This window comes from Rousettus aegyptiacus, unplaced genomic scaffold (assembly GCF_014176215.1).
Source record: "Rousettus aegyptiacus isolate mRouAeg1 unplaced genomic scaffold, mRouAeg1.p scaffold_m13_p_4, whole genome shotgun sequence".
Lineage (NCBI taxonomy): Eukaryota > Metazoa > Chordata > Mammalia > Chiroptera > Pteropodidae > Rousettus > Rousettus aegyptiacus.
Window position 1 is genome coordinate 11,430,249 of NW_023416307.1, and position 16,677 is coordinate 11,446,925.

The 16,677-nt window shown below is 38.1% G+C and overlaps 1 protein-coding gene across 6 annotated transcripts in view; it reads left to right on the top strand.

Moving 5' to 3' along the window:
- Positions 1-16,677, top strand: part of LOC107498323 (amyloid beta precursor protein) — a 233,803-nt gene that overhangs the window by 152,847 nt on the left and 64,279 nt on the right. For all 6 annotated transcript variants that reach the window (XM_016121315.2, XM_016121317.2, XM_016121311.2 and 3 more), the window contains 3 exons: positions 3,406-3,539; positions 7,612-7,686; positions 8,420-8,578. In XM_016121315.2, coding sequence (XP_015976801.1) covers positions 3,406-3,539; positions 7,612-7,686; positions 8,420-8,578 — 368 coding nt within the window. The remainder of the gene's footprint in view (positions 1-3,405; positions 3,540-7,611; positions 7,687-8,419; positions 8,579-16,677) is intronic.

Here is a 16,677-nt window from a genome sequence, read left to right on the forward strand (position 1 = left end):
TGCTCCAGACATGTCAATGGGTTAGCCCTTTACTTCTCTAAATATTAACTTTATAGCTTTTTCATGGTTTATTTAATCCAAAATTCAGATTTATTCGTGCGCATCTGGGCATATATGTTAAATGATAGTATTTCTCCTCTGTGCAGTATATTCAATAGGGTCATTTTTTATTCTCCCCACATCTTGAATGAGAACACATGTAAAGTGCCCAGCACAGTAGACGCTAATGAATGGAGGCTTTATTATTTGGCCAGCTTGGAAATCTGAGCTCATATCACAGTACCTAAGTGAACTCAGAGGTGTCTGAACAGTATAAACTAGTTTGTGGTAGCTTAAAAAAATAAGTAAACAAATAAGATCAGTTTTTTTCCACTTTCTAAGTGGTTAAAGTGAGCAGTGTTTTAAGCGAACTATGAGACACAGCGCCCTGTTCCTATGTCCCCTGGATATTTCTCAAGCCTCTTCTTTTCCAAAAAGAAGCACCTTGAAAGGGAAGAGACAGGGCACAGATTTTCCTGTCCCTGTCACCATTTCTGTTACTATGTCTCTGGCCTGCCATGGACTTTATCACAGAAGAGCAGCCAGTCCTGGTATGACAATGTCTTTTGGGATGTAGGAATATTAGAGAAATAGAAGATGAGCTCTCGGTAAACACTCCTCTTTAAAATGGTGTCCTCTTCTTCTTCACCAACTGCAGGGTAGTGATAATGAAATTCTAACTTCATTTAAAAATATCAAGATGTATCATCATTATTCTTTACTGGACAGAGCTCTGGTTTGCTGGTTGGTGTGAGTATAGGAAAATTTCACTCACACTAATTGAGATGGAGTGTTAGCATGAGTGATTAAAAGTTTGAATTAAAGTCCTCAACTGAAGGAAGTAACAAGTCACTAACCAGGATTTGCTTGAAGAGAAATTATTTCTTGATTCAATGTAATAAAAATGTAACACAGTCTTTGTATTTAGTTCTATGTGTCTAAAAACAGTTTAATATTTGAAACAGTCTTAATCTTGTTAAATGTACCTCACACGCTCATCTCTATATTATTCTTTTAGTTTTTGTATTATAAAACGTATTTCAATTTAGGCTGCTGAAATTACAGACTAATGAGACTCACATTTTAGTGGTTACCTCCTTATATAATAGTAGACAATATTGGCAAACCGAGCTGGAGAACCTTTTTACTTATATAGCAACTTTTATAATGCCACTTTTACTAACGTAGTGTCATGGTGTGGTTTGGAGGTTATAGCCAGTGGCTCTCCTGATCAGGGAATATAGCCCCAAACATTTTTATACTTTTTCATTTATTCAAAATGTAAAACAGAGTTTGCCTAATTTTCTCATTCTACCGGATCGTGCTACGCCTTTAAAAGAACTTTAACTTGCTCTCATTTGAGCTGTACCAGTAATGATGAGAAAATGACTAAAACCATGGGAACCAAATTTAAATGCTAACTACCATTTCCATTTCGAGTCGGGAAATGATTAATTTAAAAATATTTGCAAAGCGACTGGCTTAAGCTTATGCAGAAAAGCATTTATCTTTGATTTTTTATTTTTTACAAAAAGGATTTTAAATTATTTTTCAGTCTTAATCAAGGACTCATTTTCAATAACATCAGCCTTTTAATCATGTTATACTGAAGATTTTTAAGAAAAATCCATCTTTTTCTGTAGATGGTACTTCTTGATCCTGTGTATAATTTACCTTCAGTGGATTTGAAATAAAAGCAGCTTATTTTTCTATGGTTAGCATGAGCTCTACGATTAGAACTGGGGTGTAATAAGCAAAGGAGGGAGGAAGGGCCCTAACACGAATGAGCGCCCGTGCGCCCCCCTCTCGGCAGGGTGATGAATGCATGGTGTGGCTTCTCATTTTCCCAGCGTCCCTGGTTCAGGGGCGTGATAGATGAGGAAACTGAAACATAGAGTCCTCGAGTCCCCTGCCCTGGGCGCGAGTGTAAGAAAGACTGCAATCAAGGTGCGCCCTTTATAGCAAAGCTCCCATTCTCCCCTTCTTCTTTCCTTTTGCCACCGAAATACTCTCACCCAGAAACTGGGGGCAGGTGTTTTTTCAGCATGTCTGCCCTGTGCCATTCCCAGACAAATCGACTCAAAATCCCCTGATGCTCGGGAGGAAACAATGTTTGAAGTAGAAGGGAAGAAATCAGAACGAATGTTTCTCTTTAAAGTTAAGGATGGTATTTAATTATGTAACAAAAAAGCCTCTGGTTTTGGTTCAAATCTCAGGGCCACTGGATTATTAACATTCCAGTTGTTTTCTTGAAGACATTTATCTTAGAGTTTAGTTTCAAAATGACGTAGCCATAAATTCTTATCATTCAAGTCCTCTTTGGGATATTATATCTCAAATATAATTTGAGAAGATTAGTGAAGGGGAATATTTAGAACATTGGTGATATTTGAATTATCTTTTGAATAGAACACATAAATTGATTTGACCTGAGAACATAGTGCAAACACCCAATTTCACTTTTTTCTGGCTGACATGGTTTCTTCTTTAAATCAAAATCTTTTTTTCTTTTCATTTTTTAAAAAAATAAGCTCATAAATGCTCTGAATTCTCACTAGTCATTACCGATCTTTTGGAAAACTGTATAGGCATTATAATTGACTCGACTCGCAAGTTAAGACATTTTCCTTTTACAGTACACTCAATTTTATGGGTATTTATGTTTCCACGTGATATAACAGTGTATGTTGAAATTCAGTAATATTACTCACCAGTATTAGTGGAATTCAAAATTGAAATCACTTTCTTCTTGACAACTAGTTTAATGAATCAGTTGACTATTGCCAAATTTGTGAATGTAGAAAGGTCCTTTTCTGATTTCAAAAATACATTTATTGACGTTCATGAGTGTTCTGGTAGTGTGTCAAATATTTTCTCACAAAAGATGGCTTTGTAATCAAATCCTACACTGAAATACATAGTGTAGGATTTAACCTTTACTCTGAGGTGTTGTTATTCTGCATTGGGCTAATTTTGAGATTTCTTTGGTTTCTGTAGGAATTTTAAGATGTGGTATTGATGATACCATCATTTAGTTTTAAGATTACAAAGGTTAATCTAGCAAAGCACATGTCTGTGTTAAATACCAACTGTCTTTATATCTGCTTGTTTTGCAAATAGTTTTAAATATAATGCTGTAATCACGAAATGAACTGTTTTCAAGATTTTCCTTCACCTTGTACTTGAAAGAGTTGAAACCCATTTTTACCGTGCCACAAACTGTCTCATAATATTCTCTTAAACAGCATTAACATCTTATGTGTGCTTCTTTACTAAATTCTTTGTTCTGGAATGAACGAAAGTATGGTTTTCTTAGAAACGATTGGATATTTTGTTTCTCAAACCTCTTTCCTTTCTACTTTATAGTTCCTACAACAGCAGCCAGCACCCCTGATGCTGTTGACAAGTATCTCGAGACCCCAGGAGATGAGAATGAACATGCCCATTTCCAAAAGGCCAAAGAGAGGCTGGAGGCCAAGCACCGAGAGAGAATGTCCCAGGTAAATGTGACTCTTCCATGCTTCAGCCCTACCTCTGCCTCGGAGTCTCTGCAGAGGTCAGATGGCAGCTGAATGTCTATGGTTGGCTGGGAGTCTTTAATTTTATCCTTAAAGACATGGAGTCTTAATTTGAAATGTTTGCCGTAGGGTGCTGATCTGGGGTATTTTTGCATCATCCTTGAACATGCCACCTAAGAAAGATCGATATATAATAAATATACTGGGATTTTGTTTACTCAAATTCAACTATGTCTACAAAATTCTCAGTGGTTTTATTACTCTGTATATGTAGTACCTATAACCATCATGTTGTCATTTGAAATCCCTTAAAATGTTATTTAGGAAAAACGAAGAATATTTTTACATTAAATACCTGGTTATTGTAACTTTGAAACTCTTAGTTCGTACAAAGCTAATTTATTTGGACTATAGAAACTTAAAACTAAAGTGGACCATAATGATCATTTCATCTAGTCCCAGACATGATAGGTAACGTAACAGTAGTTCAAGAGAGTGGCTTATCATTTCTTGTTTCTGAAGCTCTCAGAGGCTTCCCACTGCCCTCAAAATCTGTATCAGCGAAGTCCTCAAAAAAGAGCAATAACAAAAATAAATACTGAATTCTCAGCTTGGTGTTTCCAGTGCCTCCTCCCACACCCCAACTTCCTACACCCCAACTCCTGCTTCCTCTTTACCTCAACTGCTCTCGCCATAGTACTGGCAGGATAGAACTGCTCTTCTCATCTGGCCTCTCTGCTCAGCCCATCTCAGGCTTCCTGCTGCTCCAAGCACTGGCTTCCAGAAATGCCCTGCCATTCTTCCTCACGTTGGCAGATCTCACCCATTCCTTCTACCCCACGTAGTCCTCAAAATGGGACAAGCAGCCATTGCTCTTACTTTTCATTCAACTCTCCATGTTTGCTCCCCAGTTTTATTAGCGATTTTTGATATGTGTCTTCTCTCTTCAGCTGGATTGTAAACTTTTAGTCCCTGTAAGTTTATATAAGTTACCTAAGTACGCTGCTTTTCTTTCTTTAACTCACTTAAATCCTGAATTGTTTTTCCCAGGGAATTTTGATTGTTTTGATCCTATTAAGATGCCTGATTTCAAATACTCAACTCATTTCAGATATTATTGATCTCTCCTAGAATAGTATTTTATTTTAGCATTCCTGTTTAACCTATGACTTAGTTCATATAGGTTTTGATAGAATCTCTTCATCTTTTAGTCATTGGCTATATCCGAGATATCCTTTAAGATATAACTTATCCTGGAGCAGAGCTGCTGCCATCTGCTAGATTCCAGTGGCTATAAGAAAGTGAGATGCCTGAGATCAGTGTTTATCTTCATAATCTATGGCACTGAATTCTGGGGACTGTTTGACTTTGAACTTGCCTGCCTCTTAAATCTCTACATATTAGTTATCATTTTCTCTGCACGAAACTGCCAAGTCTTTGAAGATCCATAAATCCAGATGATACTGATACTTTTGTGCATGTAGTGGAAAATTGCTTCAAAAGACTCTATGGAGCAACCACAAAGTCCAGATCTTGAGAATTTTTAATTAAAGAAATTTAGTTTTTTTAATTATTATTTTTTTATTTCAGTTTTGGTTATTTTCTTAGAAATATAGGATTGGAGAGGTGTTTTCTTATGTTGTTGTGGCTCATGATAGCTCTAAACTGGTAGATTTCTGTTGCTATGTGTTATAAATAGTATCTAGCAAATATAAGATGTCAAACAGTTTCTCTAAATTTATTTCTAAGATAAGCATCAATATCTTAGGAATAGCCCTTTTTCCTGTTACCAAGTATAAATAAAAAGAGCTCACCTGCTAGATGTGCCATTTTATGATGTCTAGTTGGGCCACAGGGGACAAAACCGTGGTCTTTAGAGTCACAGAGATCTTGGTATATATCCTTCCTTCTCCGCTTTTTTTTTTTTTTTCCTGCATGACCTTGAGCGTATTATTTAACCATGTCCAAAAATAGGGAGGGCTGTGCCTAATTTTACAGGCTGTTGTAAGGAATCACTTAAATGCGATGGATTTTGTAAAACATGTGATACAGGATGTGATATTTGGCAAGTCAGCAGTTACGTTGTCTCTTACCTGTGTACCTGGGCGGAAGTCGTTGTTCAGAGGGAGATGCTAAGCCTACAGTATGAGTTTATCTCTTAGTAAGCGGACCTGGTGTCATGATGTAGGAGAATTGTTTTGTTCGTGATGGTGTGAGACATTATTAAATTTCTCTGAAAATCAAAATTTTATTTCATTTCTATAAGGATGCTTATTTTCAGTTGATTGGCTAAATTAATGTCCTCAATTATTCTATGAATTTCCCTGCTCAAAGCTGAAAGTTCAGGTTCTAAATATCCAAAGTGAGATGATAGAAATATAAATATAAGCTGGGAAATCAATTATTCACATTCCAGTAAAATATTTGATTTCTCAAACTTATTTTGAGGTTCCTGCCTGAAGAATTCATGGTAGGATAAACCACCACTGTGAACATTCTCGAAGCAAGAAATCGATATATTTTTATTGCATGGCTTATCTCACTCATAAAGCACTGGTAGTCTTCAGGAGTCCCCTCCCCACAGGTGCCCTCCATTAATTCTAGGAGACACCAAGGCATCTGTGACAATATGTTTCTTTTCTTCTGTGTTCTGTTCTTGCTCATAGCAGTGGGGTATTTTTCCCAATTTTACTGTGAACTTTTTAGGTCATTTTTTTAGTATGCTCATCAACTATAGTAGAGAATTTATTCCATCCAGTTTTCTCCATAATTTAATGAAAACAACATAGGGAAACTTGTCTTGTATCTTAACACAACAAATTAATGCTAATAAACAATAAAGTATCTAATTAAAAACCCATGTGGTGATTCGATGTGGTGTTATCTTATAGAATTTCCCTATCAATATTTATTTTAGCCTCTTTTTTTTGCCATCTTGATGGACATCAGAAAAAATCAATTCTTTAGGGATAAACACCTCTAAATAATAGGCTCTTATAGTACAGAAATCAAGTTGTCCCATGGTTTGGAATTCCACAAAGAATGCAAGAAAACATCTGTCAACAGACCAGTCTTTTGCTTACTCCATCTTTCTGTTCTTTACTTTACCTAGCTCAGATATGAATTGTGTTTTAAAAATAATAATAATAAAAGGCTACTTGACAGCGAGTAATACACTTGAAAAGGAAAAGGCATCCGTAGGTGGTAAGGCTCAAACACATTTTTCCCCCCAACAGCGTGCACAACTGTAGACTGTAATTTTCTCTTTGCATTCAGATGAATTGGTGAACTTGTACTGAGGAAATCCTGGGTGAACGAACATTCGAGATGAGAGGAGGACATTTTTTTCCTATGAAATGGATTAGCCTGGTCATTAAATCAGTGTTGCTTGCCAAGAATACTTTTTGCTACATTCACAACATTATAATGTGTACTCTTGGAATTTCTGGGGAGATTTACGACATTCTTCACCATTTATGATGTGGGTTGGCAAGCGAAGGGCTCTGATCACCCATCAGGTCTTCGGTGGGGTGGATCTCAGGATTTCTGGACACAGGTCTTCTTCCTAAAGTCTCCTTTTCCTTCCTCTGGCATGAATGTCTTCTTGGCATTATGTTCACGGCATGTGTACACAGGCGCAAAATGTTATATATGCTTTTTCCCAGCCATCCCATTTGAAAAATAGGCATTTTGAAATTTTATAACTTGCTTTCACAAAAGACTAAAACCAAAGTGTTCAACTTAATGTTGGAAAACCTTGTTCAGGAAATAGATGCCTTTTATGAATCATCAACATCTGTGCACATCCAAGAAAAGGACTTCTATCCATTTGTCAGGAAAAGAAAAAAGATCAACTTTGGAAAATATACAAACATTTTTGTTCACTGTGCTACTATGATAGATTACAGCTTAGTGTGAGGTCAAATAGAGATAAGACTAGAACATGATCATTGTTTAAAATGTCCAAACTAGAGGGAAAACATAACCTGTCATTAAATCTATATTTGAAAAGAAAACTGATGATTTTAAATTTAAATGTTTTCTTACTTTGTAGGTCATGAGGGAATGGGAAGAAGCAGAACGTCAAGCAAAGAACTTGCCTAAAGCTGACAAAAAAGCAGTGATTCAGGTAAAAACCTGAGCCCATTCTCTGCCCAGCCGCACATGCCAGCAGCCTGTTTGTTGAGTGCCTACAACTTTCCCATCGTTCGCTGGAGCCTCATGTGTGATAGTTCATGCTCTCATCAACTTGGACTATTGCTAATCATTGTCTAGTAATAGAGTTGCTTAAACTCTGTCTTATTATTTGCTCCTAATTAGCTCAACTTATAATTCATTTCCTTGAAACTCATAGTGTTACTTGCAGTCTGCTCTCGATAATATATCTTTTTTTGGTTGCCATAATCTTCTGCCGTTTCTTCCTCTAGCAAAAAAAAAAATTATGTGATAATTAGAATTTTGCCTGGAGCTCCTCTCAGAATTACCTTAAGTAAAGATGAGATTATCGTGGTCATTTTCTTAAATTAAAAAACTTTGAGTAGGAGGGGAATTTTTTTTTTTTTTTAACATGCGATGCAATTTAGAGTTTCAAGAGCACATAAATTCATCCTACATTATGGTCAGTCAAATCAGTTTTCAGGGGCCGTGTATAATAATGATTTACAATAAGAAATTGAGTTTGAGGATGGAGTGCAAGCGAGAGCGGTAACCCATACAACATGGTGAGTTAGTCACACTGTTGGAATGACTGTGAGATCGTTGGTTAAAACGAAATTTGGTATCCCTTTTAAAAGACCCGAATTTGCTGCCCCATCCTCCTTGTTCGGTTCCCGAGTGACATGAGCGTGTGTTTGCAATGGCAGCATTTCCAGGAGAAAGTGGAATCTCTGGAGCAAGAAGCAGCCAACGAGAGACAGCAGTTGGTGGAGACACACATGGCCAGAGTGGAAGCCATGCTCAATGACCGCCGCCGCCTGGCTCTGGAGAACTACATCACCGCCCTGCAGGCCGTTCCGCCTCGGGTAGGTCTTGCCTCGCAGCCTGCAGAAGGCCACAGACAGACAGTCGGCTTGGGGGGCACTGAGGACTGAGCCCCTAAGAGAGAAATCTGGAGAAGTGCTCTGAGCACTGTTATTCACAGGTTCAACCTTGGTCCGTTCCATCTTGAAGGATAAAGGGTCACAGGGTAACTGTCTCCAACAGAACCCTCTCAGCACAATAGACATTTTTTCCACAGAGGGGTCAGGAGCTCCAAGTTGCAAGGACTGACTTGAGTCGATGAACTTGGGGTGGCGGCCATTCATAGCATAGTTGAAATCAGGGAAGCTCAGAAACTAGAAGGCCTTTAGACATAACCTAGCCCAGCACCCTCATCATATGCAATATAACTGATGAGGTCAGGAAAAGTTTGATTATGATGTGTCATGATATATTTTAATCTGCCATTAATCCCATCTGGCTATTTTTTATTGTATACAATATAGTTTTCTTATCTAGAAGTTTAATCTGGGTTTTTGTTTGTTTTTTCCGTATCTTAACTTTTTGAACTTATGAAATGCATGATAGTAACTTTTAATATTATTGATTGCTACTTCTGACCTCTGTGCCAGCTTTTGGGTTAATTTCGATTGCCTTTTCTTCGTTACGTGTCATTTTTCTGCAGCCTTTCATGCCTAGTAATTTTTTTTATTGGCTGTCAGCATTGTGAATTTTACCTTGTTGAGTGCTGGGTATCTTTGTATACATATAATTATTCTTGAGCTAATGTAGTTAAATTACTTGAAAACACTTTGATTCTTTTGAGATTTGCTTTGAAGATTCGTAATGTGGGATCAGAACAGTTATCGGCCTGAGGCTAGTTGTCCCCAAAACCGAGGCAAGATCCTTCTTTGTAATTTACCATGATGTTGTGCTTTCCAAACTTGGTGGTGGAAGCTATTCCTGACCCTGCGTGAACATCAACACTGTCACCTCTAATCCTTTCAGATAGCTTCCTTTTCCATGGCCTTCGTTAGTTCCTTTCACGTGCATGCACTGATTATTAGTCGACTGCATTCTCGAGGGGTATCGTCTGCAAAGCTTTGGGTTCTCTCTGACCGACTCCCTCCTCTCTAGTACTCTTTACTGTAACTGGTAGTCTCACTCCATACCTCCAGCTCTGGGAGTCCGCCAGGCTCTGCGTGGTCCCCTTTCCTGGAGGCATAGCCTGGAAACTCAAGGCAACCAGCTTGGGCAATTATAGAACTCACCTCATTTGTTTCCCTTTTCTCATTATTCACTGTCCTTCATCTGATGCCTGATATTTTGCAGAAGTATACATAGTTCTCTATATTTTGTCCATTTTTTGGTTGTTACAGGTGGAAAGGTAAATCCGGTTCCCATTTCTTGATCTTGGCTGAAACTGGTCGTCTCCATGCACATTATATAACTAAACCAAAAAGCCACCAACTTGCACCGATTCTCCTTATTTTGAGATTTTTCTTTCCAAAGTTACAGAAATCTCTGAAGAAGCATAAAGTAGCTTCTGGTGCTCTTCCAGACAGCGAGATAGTACTGACCCTGTTCCACCGATGACATCACCGAGATGGAGTGGCTGGTCCAGGGTGACACCACCAGTAATGGATAGGGTGGAGCTGTGAATCACAGCTGACCACTGCGGTGCCTTCTCACTAGACCATGCTTCCTCTCAGAACAAAAAGCTTTTGAAAAAGAATAATTCACATTAGCATTTTTATTTTCTATTCAGGAAAAAAAAAAAAAAAATCTCTGTCCCAGCACTGCTCAGTAGAATTTTGTTTATGTCTCTTTGGAGAAGTTCCTTGATTATTCTCTTTTCCTGGAAGACTCGGTTTTGGGGGCAGGACTTTCGGGATCGTTTGCCAAAGCAGAACAGGGTGGTGGGTGTTGAGACCGGAATCTTATTAGGTGACCTTTAGTGAAGCATTCTAGCTGCAAGTCCAATCTCTGAAGTAAGACCTTAGCTAAGTGGTCATTGATAGAGCTAAACACAAAGTGAGGACCGAATGGAGTCCTGAACAAATGCATCCTTCAAATCTCAGTCCCATCAGCATCAACAGGAAAGACGGTGACACGAAGAATGTTTGCCTGAAGTTCAGTGTTATCAAGCAGGATAATTTTAGATTGGTCATAATCGTGCTTGTTCTGGGCCTGGTGATCACTTTATGTTGTATTAGACAACATGTTTACTTGAAATTAAAATTAAAAACTGGATTAAGAGGAACTGTTTTATTATAAAAAAAAAAAATGTAGATGTTGATTGAGCCAAGGATTCCTATTACATTCTTACCTAGAAATGCATCAAACACTCCCAGGTAATCAAAACGGGGGGCTGCAGAGTCGCAGGCCTGCGATCGTGGTATTACCTACCATTTTTCTTAAGTTACTTTCTTTGAGTGTTCCATTCAAATATTAACGTACAGCTTGATATGGCACTTAACTCTGTATTTTGGAAATTGCGAGAAAATTCTAAATCCCTTTTTTGAAGATTTTCATATATTGCTGTTGAAAGACATAAATCAAAAGCTCTCCAATTATTGTCTGCAGAAGGTCACATTTTGAATTGTAGCCATAAATAAATATTTCTGAAATCTCCCTCATACTTAACGTAGTGCCTGGAAAATATGAACTATTTGGTAATTGTTTATTGAATATAAGGAAATGCATAAGTCACTGTTTTTTTCCTATAGATTCTGTAGCTGATAGCACCTTCAGAATAATTATCCCTTTAATCCTGACCACATTCTACCATGTAGTCCCAGATTTTGCAAACATGGGAATCTGAAACATGTTTCCCCCCCCGCCCAGTGTCTTTGAAACTGCGATTTAATGAATACCCCTCATCTCTATTTTTTATTCCACAGTGGAAGTCTTACATGATGATGTTTTGTTCAGCAGAATTTCTTGTTCTACCATGAATTTCATATGCAAGTTGCCGTGTCTGTGTGTGCTTTTTAATTAGTTATGTGCCTGCCGGTCAATACGCTGAATGGCCAATCTATAAGTGCATTGTTTGAATCATATTTAGAATTATATATATATATTTTTTTCAAATATTAACAATAATTTAAAAAAAATTATTTTCCCCAGGAATAAAAATAGAATACAAGTGTGTCTTTACGCTCGGGATAAACTCTTAATCTGTAGAGGGCTGGTGACTCTTCTAAGGACCAGCCCCTTCAATTGACCCACTTTTCTAAGAGTTTCCATGGAAAATCAAGATTTTTTTTTTTTGAGAAAGTTAAATTCCTTTTAACGTTGCATCATGCATGGCTAAACTCTCATCACCTTTGGGAGCCTTCCGGCTTCCAGACTTAAGTTTAAATTGTCAACACTTAACAAGTTGTCCGCAGTCCTGTGCTTCTGTCTTTGTACTGTATCGGAGCCGACATTCAGCACTCACGACTCGTGAAACATGAGCTGACTGCTGTCTGAGCCTCCCGTCTTGTAACTGTCAGGGTACCACCTCATAGAAAGAGAGAAGATGATGATATTGCCTGACCGTCTAACCCTCTCTGTAATATGGAGCGACGTTAGACTTAAGTAGAATCCTGAATAGTTAAACCAAAGGCTGGATGGGAATTTCTATTTAAAATAAATTTTCCATTTTAGGCTTAGGTCTGGAAAAACTTAGGAGCTCCTAATTAGTAAGAATTGAAATGTTTTTAAAGATGAGAGATGAATGGCCAAACCTTTCTTTGTAATTCTGAGGGTTTTGACATCTTTATGGATTCTTAGTCTAAATCTTTCGTCAGACATCCTAATTATTATCCTGCCTTTAACAAATTTTAAGCGTTTTTCTATGTGGGAGTGAGAATTAGGAGACATTTTCACATATGAAAATTCCTCTTCATCTGTGCCAGTATGCCAAAATGTTTTGGTTTTTTTCCAGCTTCTCATGATTACAGTCATCTTATACGTACTAAAATTAATTTCATGTTTATATCTGATACTTTACACTCAGACTCTCAACATCTGAGAGAAAAAATTGGGGGGCAGTTTCTTTAGCACCTGCATCTGCCCCTCCCCCCCCCATTTCTGATTAGTTCAGCCAAATGTTTAATTTTTTTCTAGACTCCTAAAAACCTCTCCCTAGAATTCTTTGGGAGAACATTAATGTAATGATTTGTGGGATTTATTAAGGAGCATGGTTTTGTCCCTAAGTTAAGATTTCACGCAACACTATTTGGTGAATTCTAACAGCAGGACAATCAATGTTAAATAAGAAGCAATCACTGGGGAAAATAAAGGACAGCTTTTAAATGGGCCTGTTGTGACAGGCAAACTAATGGTGGCGGAGGGAGGTTCCCAGGAAATCGATCTTTATCCAACATGAATGTTGGTGTAACTACGTTTCGTAAAGCAAAAAGGAAGTTGAGGTTCTAAACTTGACTATTTTAGTTATTATATAATATTGCTAACCACCCTTCTCCCAATGACCCTTTATTTTCTGCTAATCAGTTTTGGTTAACAAAAAACATAGCGCAGCAGCATTCATAGAATATACGTAGATAGCATGTATCTCCAAAGTAAACATGATACATCTACACCTCAATATAGTGGGTGGTAAATAAGTTAAAAATTATTTGCCGAGTTCTTATTAATATGTGAAGGCACTGAGAGGGGTGAGTACTAAGATGTTTAAGTCATCCTACCCTCATGTTTTTATTGTAATCAAAATTTTGTAAAGCTGATCAGAATGTACTTTTAAGTTAAAAGACTGGTAGTTGAAAATCATCTTTGAGAAATGTAAATAACTATACTATACCTCATATTTATTATTCGTTCATTATTTATTTTAAGTTGAGACTTGTGAAAATTGACGAGCACAAAGGGACTCATTAACTTGAGAGCTTTTAAGGACAGACCCGTAACAAACAGAGGAGGCTAAGAAAAATAAGGAAATTAGCATACAATGAACAAAATCCTAAAAACTGTATTATTGAGTGGTTTGCATGCTAGTTCAGTAATGCCTCTCAGTATTACCTCCTTACCTTGCTTGATTCTTTACCAAGCTTAATAGATCTTGCTAAAGACCAGTGGGCAGTATGTAACCAGAGACACTAGTGTTTTCTCTTTTTAATTGAATTAAGTTAAACAGAAAATTAAGTATGTAAGAAACGCATTAGCTTGAAAGCCATCCTGTGCCTCTGAGACCATATTCATCACCTAGATTCCCTGCAGAGCAGAACCCCATTTGTCACTGCCTCCGTCAGAGGCTGTCAAAACATAGAGCACCACAGTGTCGTATTTCATTCCTACAAAGGCTTCATGTATATATTTACGTGGTTTTGTCTATTTTCACTTAATCTTTGAGTATAAAAACATAAATATTTAATTTTTTAAATAAATGCACGGCACATTATTTAATAATCCAGTGTTTACTCAGCTGTCTGGCATCACAGACATCTGCCCTATGGAGCAGAGAGATAGCAACAAGCAGTCTTCCCCCGGAAACATGTACACACACACACAGAATGACGTGTGGGCTTCTAAGAGCGCCCTCATTTTGGGAAGCTCGTCCATGAATCTGTTTAAGGGTCCTAGTAATATTTGGATTTGTATAAGCTTTATCTTGAGTTTCCTTATATTAATATTTCTAGTATGTCAAGGCACTGTAGTTAGGGAGAGTATGAGGAAGGGGTGAAATTAAAAGAAATATTAATGTGCATATCTTGGAACATAGTAACCAATTAGAGGAAGCAAAAATGCCAAAATCCACATATGAATATGCAAAATTAAAGCATGTCATTATAACTTTCTATTCAGAAGTCAAGAATATGTCACATGTGGCATTTGTCAGATGGTCAGACCCATCTGACAAACTTTTCCAAAGGTCTGTGGTACTTTAGAACATCTTCTGTTTACGATTTCTTCCGTGACACTGTGGGCTTTGCCTTCTGGGTTGCATTAATAATCCTATCCACCCTCAAGACTTCAACATGTTTTACTGCTGGAGTAAACAAGAATTGAAGACATACAAGTCCAAACAATTTCTGGCCCTTCTTTGCTCTCAGGTCAGCTGATCTAAGTTGGTCCAAAAGCATAAATCCTGAGATTTGAGTCAGGTCCTAAATTTTGGTTCTTTATGCTGTCTTCAGTAATTTATAGCTGTGGTCTGTGTAACTAAAAGAAAAACTATTACCTCTACTGTCAGTACCCTTACACCAAATGTGTGGGGTTTTGTTCTCTCACATTAAATAATTCTGATACTACCCAGAGTTAGCGTAGATCCCGTAAGTTTAGGGCTCAGCCTCAGAAAACCGTCCCTCATTTCAGAAGCCAGTCACGAGTCCCAGGTCATCGCCTGTCTTCTGACCTAAAAACTATGAACCAGGGTTTCCACTTCTTCCTTGGGTTGATAATTTACTAGAACAAGTCACAGAACTCTGATAAATGCTTTACTTAAATGTTAGTGATATGTTATAAAAGATAGAAGTCAGGAGCAGCCAGCTGGAAGAGACGCACAGGCAAGGTATGGGGGAGGGGATGTGGAGCGTGCGTCCCCTCGGGCACGGCATCTGCACAGCACCCCACTGTAGTCACCAACAGATAATACATTTCATAACAGAAGATGCGCCTGTCACTTTTATCACTCAGGAAATTACAAGAGTTTTTGGAACTCTATGTCAAGAGCTGGGGGCAGAGACCAAATATATAATTTCCTATTATGTTGCAGTAATCAAAATAAGTTATTTCTGAGAATTAGCAAAGTGTCCTAAAAAAATAATGAAACCTGTCATCTTTGACAGGTCACTAATTTGTGAGTAACAGGATTAGAACCACCCTTATTTTCTGCATTTTATAGTAGACCACAGTAAGCACCTGTCTTTTAATTCCCAGCTTTGCCATATGTAGAACCTGCAACTTGGAACAGGTGATGTATGCTCCCTCCTCCACCTGCAAATTGGGGTTAACTGTTCTACTATCAACCTTATTCTAGCTTCTATTCACCATAATTAGAAAAACAAAAGGAGTAATTGAAGGTTGAGATGAAATCATAAAGTAGAAAAATATCTTCCTTCCTAAGAAGAGAAAGGATAGAATACATTTTAGGATAGAATGTATGGAGATTTGGGTACCCTGTACCTTTTAGGAAGTCATCTGCTTCCAGAGGATGGAGGGAAGGGATGCGATGACCTTGGCTTTGCCTGGGTGCTTCTGTGCAGTTAAGGCGCAAAGCCAGAGCCAGGTAGTAATCTGAATGTGCTTTAGGAAGCAACGCAGCTAATGCCTCCACGTTCTCAAACCTTGAGGAACTCTGGACGGGGGCAGAATCCAGAGTCTGCCATTTCTCCAGTTGCTTCCTCGAGACTTCTATATACGTCTCTATTCAACTTGGCATGGAATTGTGTTTTGCCTTCTTATTCTTATTTTAAACTACGGAAATTATGTCAGTGCCATGCTGAAAAAAAAGGAATGTAGGTGAATTTTGCAGTGGACTCTAAAAATTTAGCTCAACTCCTAGGCTTAAAGATGAAACAGGTGTAATTCAAAGGTCCCCGTGCAAGCTTCTCCGAATGTTTGGGGCGTTATTTTGTTTCTGAGGGGGAGTGTTTTGTGGGGGGCTGTTTTTGTTTTGTTTTCAGAATTTCTTTCTTGCAGCAGTGCGGGTACACGTGAAATGCTGAGGGCCAATGTGGCAAAGCAAACTCAATGGAGACCATCTCAAGCAGAAAGGGTCTTAACTCTCTTAAGTGTTTTTTTAAAACCTGTACAGAGAGGTTTTGTACATTTTATTTATATGCTCAAGATTTCTTGAAATCCGAGGTGTAGAACTGTGAAAATAAGGGCTCCGAACCTATTTTTGAAAACAAGAGGGAATTGCTTTTTCGTGGTAGGTAATTAACTTCCCCAGGCACAAGGCAGGAAACCACGAGGGTGCAATTTAATGCTGTAGGAGAGGGCTTTCTGAATGACCTCCCTGCCCCCCATGATCTGGAACGGTTAGGGTGCTCCCCATGAAGTGACTCATTTACTTCCTTCTCCTTGGCAGGATTACGCCCAGGGCTTTTCAAGGCTCTTGACAGACAGACCATTCCTTCCCATTTATTGGGAAATGGTTTAAGTGTCTTCTGATAAGATGCCAGATTTCTGAATCAAG